Raw genomic sequence first — 18,255 nt, forward strand, 5'->3', positions numbered from 1 at the left:
TCCATATGACTGTATTGTATAATCTAGCCAAGAACCCACACATACTGCCACAAAATCAAAATAAATTCTAATCTAGAGAAATAGTGATAGAGATGCAGCCGTGTTAGTCTGGTCTAGCTGAAACATCTAATAAACCATCTTGTCAGTCTTTGAAGTGCTACATAGTTGTCTTTTGTTTCAGCTAATCTAGAGAAAGGCCCCTTGTTTCGTTATTTCCTTGTGCATCCCCTTCTGTTTCTTGTTTCAGACCAGTGGCTCCTTACCTGTGGTCTGGGGACCCCTGATGGTCGGAGACAGTACTGCAGGGGCACGTGTAAAGTTTAAGGTGAGCCCGTTCACTTTTCTTTTTTCTCTTTTCTTTGCCTTTTTTTTTCTCCCCAGGAAGGGGAGGGGAGTCCCTGAAATTTTACTAGATTGGAAAAGGGGCCTGAGTGCTCGAAAAGGTTGGGAAGCACTTTTTTAGACAGTCAATTATTTGGGTACTGGGACAATCTTTTTGTTATGTATTTGTACAGTACCTAGCAAATAGGGGTCCTAGATTGTAACAGGGGTACCCCACATGCAAATGGAATGCAAAAAGTAACCACCCCCAGCTTCTGCAGCACTCTTGAGGGGGCAGCATGGCCTCAGATCCGGGTTATAGGATATAAACCCATGAGCCGGGTGTTGTGAACGTGCCATTAGTGAGGGTGCTGAGTTTCAAGAGACACTCTTTAGGCTTTAGAATTAAAGCTCCATTGTGAAGAACGGGCTCAGGGCAGGACCGCAACGCCCAGGCCCATTGCAACTCCTTGTCACAGCCGGGGCGGGTGAGAAGCACGTTTCGCTCCCTTGGATGCCGGGGCTCGCTCCTGAGAGAAAGACAGAGGGACAGGTTTCCTCGCGGCCATGGCCCTGCCTCCCTCCCAATCCTTGTTTCCTTATTGGCCAGTCGCTGCCTAATAATCGCTCGCTATTGGCTGTTCCTGTTCCTTCGACGCTCATTCTATTTGGTCTATTCTAATAGGCCTTCTCGTTCTATTTGGTCAGTGCACTGTGATTGGCTAGGGTGAGCTCCGCCCATGCCGGAAGCGCGCCTGCTCCCGGTGGCGCGATCGGGCGATGCGGTGACGTGCGGGTTTGGGGCCGTTGCTATTGGCGGGAGCGGCGTAAGAGGCCATGTGGCGCGCGCTGTGCGGGCTTGTGGCGGCTGTGGGGAGCAAGACGGGCGCGCGCGCTGACACCTGCTGCTGGGGCCGGCGTTCGCTGCTGCCCCCCGCGAGCTTGCTGAGACCGGTCGAGAGCCCCGCGCGGTGAGTGTAGCGGAGGCGCCTGCCGCAGTTTTTCGGGCCGGGGGGTCGGGAGCGCCAGAAGTGGGGGGCGGGCAGGAGTGGAGTTTGTCAAGAGGATGGGGGTGGATCTGACTTCCCATAGGGTCTTGTCCCCAGCTCGCTGGGTTGTGGTTGGAAGGTGGGTGAGTTCGGGAGTGTCAAGCGACTGGGGTGTATAAGGATGGGGGGGGGTTGCTTGAAAGGGCTTCTTGCACATTCTAGTATGAGTCCTCCTCTGCGTCACCTGGTCCCAGCCCGCGGCCCCAGGAGTTTCTTTTCTATGAAGGCACCCAGCACAGATAGTTTATGAGGCTGGCACTACTGCAGTGCGACCAACCGTCTCAGCAGGCATGTGAACATGTAACCAAGTAACTCTTTAAACGACAAGCTGATGCTTATGGTTAAAGGTTTCAGTTACACTCCCCTGGCTCCCAGGGAGGTGGCTTTGCTGTGGCAGGTCTGCAAAGCCATCTCCCCCGGACAGGGCCAGCTTTAGGGAGTGCGGGGCCCAATTCGAACCACTTTGGCGGGGCTCCCCCAAGCCCCCAACCAGGATTTTTTTTGTTGAGCAAAAAAAAAACCACGCACCAACACAACAAACCACAACCACACACAAATATCACATCAGAAGTAGATCTAATCAAAATATAGTTGAACATTGTCCAAAAAAATGCCATCCTTTATTATGCAAAATTTTACACAACATTAAATCAGTTGCCTTAAGTGTGGGTCAAATATTTTCAATTGCAAACTATCCAGTTTTTTCAATAAAGTTTGATTTTTAAAAATTTACCAGAAGTTGCAGTTTTCTGTTACATTGATTTACTTTTTTAATAGCAAAAATTGAGTCTTTAAGAAAGTGTCAGTTCTGTGGTCAAATTCCAGGTCTTAGTGATTTCAGCACCAATGATTTCACTAGGTAATATGGTACCTCACCACCATTGCCTCCTTTGCACTGCTCTTCAACACGTTGCCTGCATGTTGAGTCCAAGATCAGTCTAGACAAGATTTTATCAATGATTTTTGCTCAAGTGATCACTGAGACAAGACAAGGATTCTCAATTGATTCTAGTCAGCTCTGCCTTTAAACACTGGATGTAAAGTGTCAGATATAATTGAGGACTTCCAAATAGACTCTATACCACCAGAAATAAAACCTGTTTCCATCTTTTGTGACTTTCAGTTAGATGTGACTCACTATCCTCTGCTTAGTGTTCAAGTTATGGTAGACCCTAAACCAGGTCATATTAAGTTCAGGTCTTTTAATCATACAATATGGATAACAACATTTCATTCTCCCAGCTCCAAGTCTTAAGTGAATTTCAACCCAAAAGAGCCAAAATTGATCACCTTGACACAGCAAGTGTGTCTACTGATCTCTGTGGCAAAGTAAGTTTTCTATATAAATAAGGTCTGCTCGTGAAGCCTTTTCCTACAGTTGATTAACAGAAGGCAGTAGATAGCTCATTCAGACCACTGGCTGATAATAGTTAGTCACCCTGACCAGTCATTAATCATAGTAATGGACTCGGGACGCCCAGGTGTCCTCCCTGCCCCCGTGCTGCACCGCACATGGGCAGCAGCAGGCGACAAGGAGGAGCCGCGCACAGCAGGGGACGCTCTGGGGGCGGGGTGGAAGGACACGTTGGGGGGCCAGCAGGGGGGTGGAGCAGGGTGCCGGCTCTGTAACTCACCGGCCAGCGCTTCCGGGTTCAGGGGTGCAGGGCCCCCTTAGGCACAGGGCCCAATTCGACCTAATCAGTCTAATCGGCCTAAGGCGAGCCCTGCCCCCGGAACTGGGCAGGCAAGGGCTAAACTATGGGAAGGAGACACAGTTGCTGCAACAAAACATCCTCCCTGTGCTGGCAGGGGGCCTTGCTCCTAGGGAGGCTATACTACAGACCCTGCAGCGAATGCAGAGCCCGCAGTGCAGGTAACTGTGTAACCGCTGAGATTTTCAGTGATTGCACAGTTACCCTACTACACAATTTTTAACATCCCTACTTCTCACAAAGAATTCGGATCATCTCTCTGAAGGGTTGTCTCCATCATCTTAAACGAGAGACCTGTTTCTCGCCATTCCTGGCAAAGAAAAATACTACTTTGATGTGTTTGATGGTACTTGTCATCACTGTTTCCATTCTGTAGTGTGGGTTTGTCACAAAGCAAAAATAAAATACAGTCTTGGAAAACAGAAACAAAGGGTGTAGGAGCTTTAGGGGTAGACAAATTGCCTCTAACTTGAAATTTTTTTTTTAAGTATAAATTGATTTGTATCTCTAGTGAAGTCTCTGTATAAACCTCTCAAATTTTAAGCAAATCTTGCAGCACTTTAAGCATACGCAGTAAAACAAGGTGAAAAAGCTATTTCTTTATAAAATAGTTTAGAATCCGTTTCCCTACATTACAGTTACTGAGCATTATGCACCTCTGACTACTCCTGCTCTCTTGTTCTTGTTATACTGTGATAAGACATCTCTCAACTGTCTGAGCTCCATCTTCAGCGTGAGCCTAGTCATGTACACCTGAAATTTTTGCACCTTCATAGATCACCCAGTGTTGTGAAGGCTGTTTTGTTTTGTTTGTTTTTTTAAATCCAGATCCTGCGATTTGGTTCCCTCTGGGGCAATGATAATGGTAAATCAGTGAACAAATAACCTCCTTAAAACAAGCATTTCAGGAAAAAAAGCCTTAAAAATAAACAGATTGTACATATTTAACTTAGGAGGTTTTTAAGAGATAGAGATCCTGGTACATCTGTGATTTCCTATAGGCTCTTGCACCAAGATTCTGTCTCAGTTTTTCTTCCTCGCTGAGCTTACTGATGGCTCCATAAGCAGTCTGGCAACTCCACCCTCCTTTGTCAGTTTTTAGCTGTTGAGGTTCTTTGATCTGGTAATCCCTAGCTTTGACAAAACAATCTTTGCAATTTGTTGAAGAGTGGGTCCTTGCAGCTAACACTGTCCCATTGTTTTTCAGTGCCCTTGTGTGTTCTTATCAGAGTCAACACCTGTATTCCCTTTACATACAAATATAGAACCTGGTGTGGACAAACTGATCTGTAACATGTGGTGCAGGACTTCCTATATCTGGTCACGTGTCCAGCCTCCTTTGAGGGCTAATATCATTTTTTTTCAGAGAAGAGTCGCAACAATCCATAAGCATCTATTTATACATGCTTATCATTCTCTAAACAAAATAACAAATGTAACTTTTGTTTTTTAAAAAAAACACACACACACCACTTGTATTAAAGGCCTATGGCAGCAATTTCTGAAGGCTAAATATATTAGGTGTGAAATAATCTCTCTGGTTCTAAATTTGCTGGACCTCTGTCTCATCAAATGACTGTCTCTTTTGATCACTGTTTCAGTAGAAAGAGAAGTACCACAGCTATGCCTGAAGTAAATACAGATAATCTTGATGAGCAGCAGGTGCAGCTTTTGGCAGAAATGTGTATCCTTATTGATGAAAATGATAACAAGATAGGAGCAGATACCAAGAAAAACTGCCATCTGAATGAAAACATTGATAAAGGTACAGTTAAAATGATAGGAAATCATGCTAACAGTTTTGTGCATTGTGTTAATCTGATATATTATATAGCTATAAATGTGGCGTCATGATCATGAGAGATGGCCAACAGCCTAGGGACTAAAGAGTTAACTATGTCCCTTACCTAAGCCAGGTAGAGTCAGCAAATAGGAATGTAGGTAGGAATTTCAAACTGGGACAAAGGAATTTTCCGTATTTTGTCCCTGGGGTAGTTTTCTCTCCAGCTACTGAGGGAGATAGATGTGTGTCTCTCTCTAAGAAAAGATTCTTCACTAAATGTAAGTAGAGTAAAGTTTAGATAAATCCATTGTTTTATTGTTTTATGGTTTGGGAATGGGAGTCTGGTGTGTGCATTTAGAAATGAGTTTTGCTCTCTTTTGTAATTGTCTTGGCCCATGATTGGGGTTTCCCCCATGAGTATATTAAATTGTGACTTTTCCATCTAGTCACTATGCTTGCAACAGGAATATAGTGGTGATAATAAAAGTTCTTTCTCTTTTCTTTTTATTAACCTGGTATTGGTTAATTTTTGTGTCCTGGTTTTTACTTTACGGGTGAGATTTCCCAAGTGATCTCTCCCCTGATTTTTCTTATCATTACTTGGGTGGTGGCAGTGGATTTTTTTATCTCCAAAATCTAGGGGTTTAAGATTTTCGGGGGAAGCTTTAAACCAAAGCCTGGAAAGATAAGGTTTTGGGATACTTTTGTGGGCCCCCCCACTTCTGCATTTATCGTGCCAGAGTGGAGAAAAAGCCTTGACACCTTGCATTGAAGCATTTACCATCAAATGCTACAATATGAATGACAAACAATTGTAGGCAATAAGCAAGGGAGACTAAAGATAATAGTATTAGTTACCCAGGGTTATGAACATTAGTGAAGTGCTCTTGACTTAAATACTTGATTAGATACTTGACTCGTTTAAATTTTTGGATATGTTATAAAAAGACTTAATAGTCATTTTTATTTTAGCGGGGGGGTTTTCAAGTGGCACAATATAACCATGGAGGGGAATTAAAATATGTTTCCCTCTTTTATGCTAGGTTTAGTCTTTTGGAAACATGAGTCTGTATACTTCTAGTTACAAAAGAATCAGTGGTGTTTCCTGGAATGGTTTTCAGATTGCTCTTGTATACTCACAATAACAAGTAAGGAGCTTATTCTGCAGAAGGAGAGAAAGCTAATATTATAGAGGAAGTTCTACTTTTAAATTCTCCTCCTCCTTCAGTGCCCATTATTGTGAGAGTTGGTTGCCTTCCAAAGTTAAATTTGGGATTTTAGCAATCTGTTCCACATTATCTCTTTCTAAATCTCAGTTAGGGTATGTCTACACTACAAAGTTAGTTCGAACTAAAGGACGTTAGTTCGAACTAACTTTAATAGGTGCTACACTAGCGCTCCGCTAGTTCGAATTTGAATCGAACTAGCGGAGCGCTTAGTTCGAACTAGGTAAACCTCATTTTACGAGGACTAACGCCTAGTTCGAACTAGCTAGTTCGAACTAAGGGCTGTGTAGCCCTTTAGTTCGAACTAGTGGGAGGCTAGCCCTCCCCAGGTTTCCCTGGTGGCCACTCTGGCCAACACCAGGGAAACTCTATGCCCCCCTCCCGGCCCCGGACCCCTTAAAGGGGCACGGGCTGGCTACGGTGCCCGTGCCAGGTGCAAGCCTGCCAGCACCCAGCTAGCAGACCCTGCACCTGGCACGGCACAGAGCCACCCACCAGATGCCCCCCAGCCCACCCTCTCTTGCCGGGACCAGGCTGGCGGCTCCCGGGAGCTTGCCCTGGACCGCAAGAGGCGGGCACCTTCCTGGGCTAGTGCGGACATCGTGGACCTCGTCCACGATCTCCGCACTAGGCACAGGAAAGTGGCCGTCTAGGGCAGGAGAGCTGCCAGCCTGGCCACCCAGGACCAGGTGTGCATGAAAATCAAGGGGGTCCACTGAGACCCCCGACCCTGAGCCCTGAGCTTACAATGGCCGTACTGGGTCAGAGCAAAGGTCCATCTAGCCCAGTAGCCTGTCTGCCAACAGCGGCCAACCCTAGGGACCCTGGAGGGGATGGACCGAAGACAATGACCAAGCCATTTGTCTCGTGCCATCCCTCTCCAGCCTTCCACAAACTTTGGGCAGGGACACCACTCCTACCCTCTGGCTAATAGGACTCCATGGACCCAACCTCCATCACTTTATCTCACTTCCCTTTAAACTCTGTTCTAGTTCTAGCCTTCACAGCCTCCTGCAGCAAGGAGTTCCACAGGTTAACTATTTGCTTTGTCAAGAACAACAACTTTCTCTTACTAGTTTCAAGCCTGCTACCCATTCCTTTCCTTTGGTGTCCTCTAGTCCTTCTTGATGGGAACTCAGGAAGAACTTTTATGAATGCACCCTCTCCACCCAACCCCTGCTTTTAGAGACCTCTATCCTGTCCCCCCTCCGTCTCCTCTTTTCTAAGCTGAACAGTCCCAGTCTCTGTAGCCTTTCTTCATCTGGGACCTGTTCCCAACCCCTGATCATGTTAGTTGCCCTCCCCTCTCCCAGCCTTTCTCTTCCCCTCTCCCACCTCCTTTTCCCAGTCTCCCCCAGTTTTTTTTCAATAAAGACAGAGTCAATGTTGGAAGGAACGTTATCTTTATTTTGTACATCAATAAGAAGGGGGGCTAAGGAAGGGTAAGTGGAAGGAGGTGAGGGAGGAATGGGGTACGAGCCCCCGATGGGGAAGACTGGGCTGGCTCTGCGGGCTTCTGGGGGTGGAAGCTCTCCTGCAGCCCCCCAATTACTCCCTCTCCCCAGATGGCAGCCTGCGGCAAGTGCAGCCGGGCTGATGGCCGAGTGGTGTGATGTGCCCAGTGTGGGCACTCAGGGCACTCCAAGCCAGAACTTCTTTGCAAGCGGGGCACCCCTTAGAACTGTGTGTCCGGGGTGGGGGTCGGGACCCTTTAAGCGCAGCCCTCGGCTAGCCTGAGACAGCATCTCCATGCTCTAAGTCCTCCTTTTATGCCCTGCCGGCACTGCTTCCGGCCATCCTTAAGCCCTGTTCAGAGTCCACTCAATGTGGACTTGCTAGTTCGAACTAGCAAAACGCTAGTTCGAACTAGTTTTTAGTTCTAGATGCGTTAGTTCGAACTAGCTTAGTTCGAATTAACTAAATCGAACTAAGTTAGTTCGAACTAGCGCTGTAGTGTAGACGTACCCTTAGAGACTAAACCCCACTAGTGACTTGCCTAAACATGCTTTAGGTAAACTTGCTTAAACATTTAACTGAACTGCAACAAGATACTGGAAGCAGATACTTAGAGATTTGTGCATGTTTGGGAATAGGAAAAGCTGACATTTAACATGTCAAAATACAAAATTGATGGTTTATTTTTTCCCACCTCTTACTTAAGAGAATTTCTGGTACACATGATGGAAGGGGGGAAATCCTTTCAAAGATCAGTCTATTCTAGTTCTGTAACCTTGGCTATTATACTTGCAGGGTTTTTCTACTCCTTTATTTCAGAAACTAATACTCATGTTCTTTTGTATGTTTTAGGATTATTGCACCGAGCTTTCAGCGTTTTTTTATTCAATACAGAAGATAAATTGCTATTGCAGCAGAGATCAGATGCTAAAATTACTTTTCCAGGTTAGTAAGTAAACATTTCATTCTAGGAATACAATCATAGCTTTTTGCCTTGTTTCATTTCCCACCGTCACTTCCTCTGCAGATTTGAAGATCAGTTTCCTTGGGGAAAGGAGTCAATTAGTGCTGGGCATGTGCTTTTCCAGGGGATGAAGCCAATGTAAATGAACATCTACTTATTGCAATAGAGAATAATTAAAGCATGGATTAAAGACTTTTTGGGAGACGTTGTCCTAGAACGTGCAAACATGCCTGTGCAAGTAATAGTGTAACACGTTTTTAAATAGAGAAGAGTAGAAAACAAAGTGGGAAAGCCATGCCACTTGCTGTGCAAATGAAATTTGGTCCTCTAGATTCCACTGTCTAGAGTGCTTACCTCAGCCAGACTGCCAAACAGAATGGACTCACCGGACTGGTGGCATGTACTATAATTAGATTTCACCAGCCCCGTAACAAAAGTGAACTCTTTAATCATTGTTACCATGGAGTCACAGTCCCCTTTAGAGTCTCCAATCTATCTTGCCACCCAGCAAAGCTGGATTTACTGATAAATGGTCACATACACCAAAATATTCAGGTTACTCCCCATTCTAAGAAATCAGTCACTTTTCCCAGAAAAATTGGTGCTCTAGTCTCATTCCAAAGACAGTACCTGAAGGCAGTTTAGTAACAAATTAACTAAAGATTTGTTAGTTAAGAAAGAAATAAGTATTATTGACAGGTTAAAGCAGGGCTATTCAACATGCAGCTGGTGAGCCTCATGCAGCCCCTTTGCATGAGGCCCGTGGCGCCTTCAGCTGCTTCCCGGGCTGCCTGCCTTCCTCATCCCTGGGGTTCCAGCAGCAGTACTGAGCTGCGAGCCGAGCCACGTGGCTTTGAAACAAGCCGTCTTTGCAGGAGCTGCCAGCCAGCCAGCGGGGGACGGGGGCAGCAAGAGGGGACAGCAGAGCACGCCTGCCACATCTGGAGCACCTCCCCACAAGCGGAGCTGCACGGTGTAGTTCTGACACAGGCCGTGTCAGTGTGTGCACGGGACCTGCTGCGTCTGCCATAGCGGCAACACCTCCCAAGCTAGGCCACGTCAGTTTGTGTGCCGGACCTGCCAGGGGCGGCAAAAGGCACTGAGGGTGTCAGGCAGCGAGGCGTGTGGCAAGGCAGTGGCACAGCTGGGCAGCGAGAGACATGGCAAGGCGGCGGCAGAGCCAAGCAGCTAAGCTGGGGGGTGAGAGGTCTGCGCTGGGGCTTGGGTAGGGTTAGCACACGTCCATTTTTTCCTGGACATGTCCTTGTTTTCATGTTAAATCGTCATCCAGACAGGTTTTTTAAAAGGAAAAAAATGTCTGGGATTTTTTTGCACTGCAAAGGGGATCGGGGAGAGGGCAGCACTATATGCCTTCAATGGAACGTTTGGAGCCGTGCGCCTGACCCATTCACAGCTGTACGGGCCCCAGTACTGGGAGGGAAAAGCGCATGGCTCCAGTGAGACTCATGGCATTTTGTGCGCGCGCGTGCATGTAAACTCACACACACACGAGGCTCCAGTGAGACTCATGACCCTCCACCCCATTAGATTTATGTCCCCGGCTCTGTGGGAGGGATAGGGCATTGAGTTAGAGCAGGGAGACTGGGGGGTGTCTGGCTCAGGAGGAGGGGAGGGACATTGGGTTGAGCTGGAGGGTCCCTGGCTCTGGGGAAGGGTTTGGTGCATTGGGTTAGAGCAGGAGAGTCTGGGGGTACCTGGCTCGGGGGGAAGAGAGGGGCATTGGGTTGGAGCAGGAGGGCTGGAGGGTATCTGGTTCTGATGGAGGGCAGGGGCAGTGGGTTAGAGCAGAGAACTGGGCGTTAAAACTTCTGACTTCTTTCCTGTAGGTGGGCAGTGGGTCTGTTGGGTAGATTTGGGGGTTCCAGTCTCTGCTCTGTGAGGACAGTGGAAACTGGGGCTTGGTGGGGCGGGTGGGGAAAGGAAGAGATTCTGGGAAGCAGGATTCCCGAGTTCCTTTTCTAGTCATGCCACTTTTCCAGTTGGTGCCTTTAACTTTGCATTGATTGTACTTTTTGTTCGATTTGTTAAAATTGTGAAGCCAAAACAAAAAAGTAGTCAAGATAATGGTCTTCTGTTGATATGCGTTTTAGTAATTAAACTGCTGAAATGTCATTGCTCATAAAGTGCTGTCATGGGTGGAAATCCGGTAAATACTGCATTTTATTAATATCAACAGAACTGACTTAAATGGGGCCTGCGTGTTGTGTAGTCTTGCCTTAATCTTTGTATTCATGCCGGTCAGTATGAAAGAAGCTATTTGCATATTTTTGCATAAATATTTACATATAAGTGCAACCACACTTAAGTTGCAGCCCTCGGCATATGCTCTGGGTATCATTGTAGCCTCCAAAGTTGAGTAGGCCGGGGTTAAAGCATGCAAACATTGTGTGCGCGCGCGTGCATGTAAACTCACACACACACGAGTTGCAATCTAAATCTTAAGTGTGACAGCTTTAGTGATCAGTTAATTCAAAGTATCTTTCAGGGTGGACCTTGCCCAGTTTGAACTCTCAGGGCCAGAAATACCAAATAGTGATGGGATGGAAAAATTTCCTATGTCTTTGTTTTATTTCCTTCATTCAGCCTCTAGGTCCATAGCATAAGCCTCCTTGCCAGTAGAATTTGCAAGGTGTGCTATGGCCCTTCACCAGTCCTTTGTATTTCAATGTTCCTTGATAGGCTATTTGATTGTGATAGTTCTTCTGGGTGGGCAGGAAGAGATTCTCTTCCCACCTGTGTTCAAGTTCAGAACAAATATTTTTCCAAGTTAATAAAGCAAAATGTATCTTTATTGCATGAAATACAAATATTACATTCTACAGTATGTTAGTTGGTGCATGCATTAATTTTATTTGTAAGTCGGGGTATTCAATAGACTGACCACAAACTAAATCCACACCACAAGATGCTTTTGAATGGATCACAGAATGTTTGTTTATTACTATGCAGTGAAAAAGGTTTTGAAGTCTGGACCTTGGTCAGGAAATTTGGATCTTGACAAAAAGCAGACTAAATCTATTTTTTAAGACAAATACTGGTGTGTGTGTGTGTGTGTGTGTGTGTGTGTGTGTGTGTGTGTGTGTGTGTGTGTGTGTGTGTGTGTGTGTGTGTGTGTGTGTGTTTTTTAAAGCAAGACTCAAAAGTGTAATGATCTGGTCTCTCTGAGTTTGTTGGTTCTTAGCTAATGCCTGTAGACTTGCCAAGAGCTGGTGTAACTACCACCAGGACCTCTGGAGCTTAATATAGGAGCCACTACAGCTTGAGCTATAATGCCAGCTGGCTCTCAGCTTAGGCTGTAGATGTCCCTTGTTCTTATCTAGCACTGTAAGTGGTCTATGAGCCACCATTTAGGACAGTGAACAACACTAGGTGTGTGGGTTACACTGGCACAAGAACTGTCAGTGTCACAGCCACTTTGCAATCTCCTTTTTGTCTTTACATGTTTTGATTTTTGTCACCCTCTGGTTTGCTACTGATGTCAAAACAGTAGGCTGAAGAAGTGGGCTGTGTCCACGAAAGCTCATGATCCCATCTACATGTTTTGTTAGTCTTTAAAGTGCTACCAGACTATTTGTTGTTTTTTAAGTTTGAAAATGTCTAAATCTTGTCTGCTCCAAAAAACTTTTGTATTAAAAGAGACTGCTGCTTTAGTCAAAGCACTCAGGCATGTCCTTTAAATTCCATTCAGGTCAGTGGGATTTAAGCATGTCTCTAAATGTTTTCTACATGGGTTTTAACAGTTATTTAGACTGGTTTGATCAAATAGAAGCATTTACCTTGATTCAGTCATTAATGTGGGACAAGGGGGGAGTGGCGTGTTCATTTCAACCAGTCTATAAGGACTGCTTAGTTTGCAGCAAAGTAGCAGAAGTAGATTCTCACCCTATGTGCTAAGTATCAGTTTAGACCCTTGTGCATCTTGAGCTACCCCATTTTGAAACTGGATTAGATTAAACAACACTGGTGAATTTTCTGTGTGGCAGCAGGGTCCACGTAGATACTTAGTGTGCAGCAAACTAGCATGGAGTATATTTCCCCCTCCCTAGTTTGCAGCAAACTAAAGCTATGTCTAGACCATGTTCAAGGAACGCATTTGCTCTTCCGACTTTTTTTTTTTTGTGGAAGAGCAAACGCACTCTTTCGGCAGAGCCCTGTATACCTCATTTCATGAGGCATAAGGGCTCCGCCGAAAAAGGAGGCTTTTCTGCCATTTGGCCTCTTCTAGATCTGCATAAGCGATCGGAAAAAAGCTATGCAAATTGCAGAGTGCAATTTGCATAGCTTTTTCCAATAAAGCCCCGTAATCTAGACCTAACCCCTGAGTGTTTGTATAGGGAAGTCCTAAATAAGCAAGCAGCTTATTACTCGCTTGTCCTGCAGCTTCAAAACTGATCCACATAATCTGCTGGAAAGTATATTTTGGATTCTGTTTATCAAACTTTCAAAACACTCCAAGTAATATCTACAGGATAAACAATACAGTGTGTTTCGCCTGCTGATCTTAAAATGCAAGATGAGATCCTTTTTGTAGCAGGGGGCGGGAAGGAAATGAAAGCATTTGTAATGCAGGGTAATACTGCAGCACAAATAAGACACTACAGGCAGTCCCCGGGTTACGTACAAGATAGGGACTGTAGGTTTGTTCTTAAGTTGAATCTGTATGTAAGTCGGAACTGGCATCCAGATTCAGCCGCTGCTGAAACTGACCGCCAGTTCTGACTTACATACAGATTCAATTTAAGAACCCCAAGCTTCCCCAAGTCAGCTGCTGCTGAAACTGATCAGCAGCTGATTCCAGGAAGCCTGGGGCAGAGCAACTCTGCCTCGGGCTTCCTGTAGTCAGCGCTGGTCAGTTTCAGCAGCGGCTGACTTGGGGACGCCTGGGGCAGAGCAGCTGGGGTTCTGCTGGGTTGCTCCAGTAGCACCGCTCCTCGGCGCTACTGGACCAACCCAGCAGCACCCCAGCTGCTCTGCCCCAGGCGTCCTGATTCAGCTACTGCTGAAACTGACCAGCAGCGGCTGAATCAGGACCTGGGGCAGAGCAGCTGGGGTGCTGCCGGGTTGGTCCGGTAGTGCCCAGAAGGCGCTGCAGGACCAATTGGCAGCGCCCCAGCTGCTCTGCTCCAGGGTCCAAAACAAAAGCCTGGTCTGCTGGGGAGGGGGGCACACTAGCCGCGCCCCCCCCCCCCCCAGCAGACCAGGGATACGGGAGCAGAGCCGCAGCGGGGTGCCGCGCCTCTGAGGCTTTGCTCTGGCAAAGCCTCAGAGGCGCGGGACCCCCGCGGCTGCGGCTTCAGTCCCGGTGCCTGTGGTCTGCTGGGGACGGTCCCCAGCAGACCACAGGCACCGCGACTGAAGCAGCAGCAGCAGCAGCGGGTTCCCGCGCTTCTGAGGCTTTGCTCTGGCAAAGCCTCGGAAGCGCGGGAACCCGCCCGGTGCCCCTGGTCTGCTGGAGATGGTCTCCAGCAGACCAGGGGCACCGGAGCAGCTTACGAACGGGGCTTTCTCGCCCCGGAGCTCGCAGGTAGCAATCCGCTACCTCGACCTCCGGCGCGACAAAGCCCCGTTCGTAAGTGCGGATCCGACGTAAGTTGGATCCGCGTAAGTCAGGGACTGCCTGTATAATGCCACAAGTTAAAATTAACTTTAGAAATATTTGAAATGGGGAAATCTGTCTGTCAAATAGAAACAAAGTAGGAATAGGTTCAAACTTTGAGATGGAGATATGCAGACATCTTTTTAAAAAAACATGCTGACTGGTACTGCAGCTGTTGTGTATATACTGGCTTTCTGCAATGTATTTTACTGTGCTGAACACTTACTACACACGAACCTTTTACAGATTGTTTTACCAACACTTGTTGCAGTCATCCACTAAGCACCCCATTAGAACTGGAAGAAAATAATGCCCAGGGTGTTCGGCGAGCAGCACAGCGGCGATTAAAAGCAGAGTTAGGAATTCCCTTGGAACAGGTAATAGTGGGTTTTGCTACTGTTTTATCTTAAGAAAAATTATTGAATAATAAACAAACTTTTGAATCTGGCACAAACTAACTACCAGATGGGATTTTAAGCAAAAGCTTACACTGAAGAGAAATTAGACTTATTAACTTTGGAGATCCACTTGCTTAGGAATGTGTGTGAATATTGTTGTCATTTGGCACAGGTGTGTTGCAGATTCTACATGTCTTCTCTAACTTCTTCTAAACATAAATACAAGGCAAAGAGCAAATAACATGGTGCAGAGTAAGATTTCATCATTTCATTTTTAATTCTCTAATGTTTACCAACATGGGAAACGACACTATAATCACCAGCTTTAAAAAGTGACCCCAAAATATTTCAATTATGGTAAAACTACAAATTGGCAATGATGTGTAGGGCTGCTGTACCCAGTTACTTATCAAAGTTCAAAGGAGTAATAAGTAGGATACCTGACTGAGTCCCCTTGTAGTATTGGATTTATAATTACTTCACTATTTAAAATGTTTGTTTCCATTAAGAAACCCAAAATGCATATGCTATTAAGTTAACAGTGAAACCTATTCTAAAAGGACAAAAACTTAAAAAAAACAACTTTTTTTCCTCTAATTTTTATTTGTGTTTTAGAAATAAGCTTCAAAGTGGTTTGTTTGTTGTTTGTTGGTTTGGTGTGTGCGGTGTGTTTTTGTTTGTTTGTCCCAGAAACCGTAGGAGTGGTGGGTTGTTTTTGTTTTAACAGTGTCTTTTCTGAAAGGTGATTCATATCTTGACCACATCTCCCTATCTCTTACTGCTGCTTAATTAAGGATTTTGGTTGTAGGTAACTCCTGAAGAAATCTTCTATCTTACACGAATTCACTACAAGGCCCGCTCTGATGGGATCTGGGGAGAACACGAAATTGATTACATCTTGTTTGTGCAGAAGAATGTAACACTGACTCCTGATCCTAATGAGATCAAAAGCTACTGTTATGTGACACAGGAAGAACTAAAACAACTCATGGAAAAAGCATCAAAAAATGAAATCAAGATTACTCCATGGTTTAAATTAATTGCAGAGACTTTTCTTTTTAAATGGTGGGATAACCTGCATAATCTAAATAGCTTTGTGGATCATGAAAAAATACATAGAATGTAAAATACTAAGTGAACATAGGGGTGAGGAGTAATGGTGGAATGCTGTCTTAATAGCAATAAGGTAACTTTTAATCCTTAAGGTTGTGAATACTGACAAGAATGGTACACTGACAACACCTGCTGTAGGAATTTCTGTACCCATGCATAGTGAGTGTGCAGCGGGGGCTGGGATTTGTTTTTGGGTTTGTTTTTTCAGTTAACTTACCGTTCAATACCATTCTATTACCCAAGCGTAGAATAAAATTTCAGGTAGTCACCAAGCCTGACTTTACAAATAGAAGTTGGTATAGTATGAACTTGTTTGGAGCTTAATAAATATTAAGATAGAAATAGTATGTAGAAAAGGAATTGTACACCTCTGAATACACTTAATGAGATTAGTAGCAGACATGAATTTTGTTCAAGGAGATAAACACAAATAGGCAATAGCAAAGTAAGTTTTCCTGCATTGCCTAGGAGTGATTCTCTCCAATACATGGAGGATAATCCAGTCTAACACAATTTTGTTCATTCTCTGTAGTGACTGTAGATAAGTGCCGCTTCTCACGTCAACACCCATCCACCGGAAATTAATCTGAGACTACTTCTCCTGAATTCAGTTCAGGGAAGCTTCTGGCAGTTTGGTTATTTAAAGGAATTTTGTCATTGATATTTAAACCTGTGTCCTTGAACTGGTATAAACCAGCATCTCTCTATCCTATAGTGGAATGGCTTGTTGACTTTTTTTTTGTTGCTTCCAGATCATTTTCATTAAGGGAAAAAACTGATTTGCTAAGTGTAAAAGCTATCAAATGCATAATGTAAACAAATTCAACGATGCAGCTATTTCATTTAGTAATATTTAGAAGTTATAATTAAAAGTATAATGTTCCCTTTTAAAAGAAAGTTCTAAACTCATAGGTAATTTATATGAAAATCATCTGGAGTGACTGGGTCCTGGGTTTTTGTAGAGGTTTGAAGTAGAATACTAATAGCACTGAAGACTTCCACTGGGTTTAAAAACTTAAATGTTTTATTGATTTATAAAACAAAGTAGAATTTCAAGTGGGATGTTTTCATACAAGGTAACCACAACTAAAATGGAAATCTGTTCTTGACTAAAAAAAAAAAAAAAAGTCAGTGAACAAGGCTAACTAATCTTTAAAAAGACATTTAAGATTACCAACAGAAGTGCTACGTAACACAGTGGGCATGAGGGATGTTACACACATTTTAAGTAACCACATAACTGCAGAAATTTTTAGCAGTTAAGAGTTACATATGGGTTGGCACTTGACTCCCTACATGCCCACTGACTCCTGCCTACCGCCCCATGCTGCCGTTTCACAGTAGGAAACGGAGACAATAGCGTGGTGCAGGAGCTGGTGTGTACTGGCAGCCAGCTTTCAAGTCAGATCTCTGCACATAGTGGGGTATCTGTATGTAACAGTGCAAGTTACCTGAAGAGCCCAGGCTGATTGGTTAACCATTTAAAGTTACACTTTCACATGCCTAGTAGTTATCTGAAATTCTCTAGCTACATACTCAACTGGGAGGAGTTAAAAAAAAAAAAAGTGAGAACCTGAGTAATTCACTACGTTTCTTGAATTTAAATACACTTAATTATTGATGGTATGATGGGAGTGTTGTAGAGTGGAAGAAAATAAAATTAGGTTGAGGGATCTCTAGTAGAATCAGAAAGTAAGGAAAGTACGATTACCTTTTTCTTGAAAGGTTTAAAGGTAACATGACCTTGTGACTGACACCTTTTGCCTTAGTTTCAATGGAGCAGCCTTGAAGAAAGTGTAAAGCGTGGGTTCCCAAACTGGGGGTATGTGAGGAAATTCCAGGGGGGGTGCAAGGCAACCTAACCACCCCCTCCCCCCAAGTTTTGCTGCTATTTTTGTTTAGGCCCTGGTCAGTTCCTTTCTCTGTTGCTCAGGTTTTGCTGCTATGGTGGGGGGAAGGGAAGCTGAGGGTTTCTCAAATCAAAAAGGGGTGTGATGCCGAAAAGTTTGGGAACCACTGTAAAAGATTAAGTTGCTTCATTTCTAGAATTTCTGACAAATAAACATTGTCCTTTAGATGAACCTTGAGTGGTTTTTATTTTGGATCAAGTGCCAGCATTGACCCTGCCCCTCCTAGTTTTGGTCTATCGTTTTTCTAGTTCTTGAGTTTTTTCTCCACTTAAGCTTACAAACTGGTCACCGAAATGGAACTACCATCCCCCTGAACCTGCAACATTCAGCCTCACATTTTGTATAAGCATATCATAGAGGAATATCAAAACACTTCTGATGTGAATTCTTGAGCAGTTCAAAGGACAGCTGTTTTGGCTGATGCTCTACCATTAACAGAACCTGTTCTGTTCAAAGTTGGAAACTATATGACCAAATAGTAAAACCAAACACTGTATTTAAAGGCAAGTTTTCCAACCAAGTACATGTTTCGGTAAAGATGTATATATTAAGTGTGTGACCTGAAACACTGTTTATGCAGGAACTGATTTTTGAAACCAAAACTAGAAGACAAGTTTTTTTGTTCACTGTGATCTGAATTGAGAACTGAAGTGTAAGGGATCCAAAGGCAGTGGGAACTGAATGCTAGTTTCTGCCTCCTGTAGAAT

The 18,255-nt window shown here is 44.6% G+C and overlaps 1 protein-coding gene across 2 annotated transcripts; it reads left to right on the forward strand.

The window, feature by feature from the left end:
* Positions 1–1,074: 1,074 nt before the first annotated feature.
* IDI1 (isopentenyl-diphosphate delta isomerase 1) lies at positions 1,075–17,697 on the forward strand. 2 transcript variants are annotated; one of them, XM_075922715.2, is made up of 5 exons: positions 1,075–1,292; positions 4,687–4,847; positions 8,399–8,491; positions 14,374–14,504; positions 15,334–17,697. In XM_075922715.2, exons 1-5 carry the CDS (start codon positions 1,159–1,161, stop codon positions 15,649–15,651), a joined length of 837 nt encoding a protein of 278 aa, XP_075778830.2. In that variant the 5' UTR covers positions 1,075–1,158; the 3' UTR covers positions 15,652–17,697. The 2 variants fall into 2 exon arrangements, with proteins under 2 accessions (XP_075778830.2, XP_075778829.2); XM_075922714.2 differs by having other exon boundaries at positions 1,076–1,292; positions 4,684–4,847.
* Positions 17,698–18,255: the final 558 nt, after the last annotated feature.

This window comes from Pelodiscus sinensis, chromosome 2 (genome assembly GCF_052426305.1).
Source record: "Pelodiscus sinensis isolate ZL-2025 chromosome 2, ASM5242630v1, whole genome shotgun sequence".
Classification (NCBI taxonomy): domain Eukaryota; kingdom Metazoa; phylum Chordata; order Testudines; family Trionychidae; genus Pelodiscus; species Pelodiscus sinensis.

Coding starts and splice junctions, on each gene's coding strand:
- IDI1 (XM_075922714.2), top strand. CDS start 1,159: ATGTGGCGCGCGCTGTGCGGGCTTGTGGCGGCTGTGGGGAGCAAGACG. Junction 1,293..4,683: donor CCGGTCGAGAGCCCCGCGCG/GTGAGTGTAGCG, acceptor TCACTGTTTCAG/TAGAAAGAGAAGTACCACAG. Junction 8,492..14,373: donor TGCTAAAATTACTTTTCCAG/GTTAGTAAGTAA, acceptor AACCTTTTACAG/ATTGTTTTACCAACACTTGT.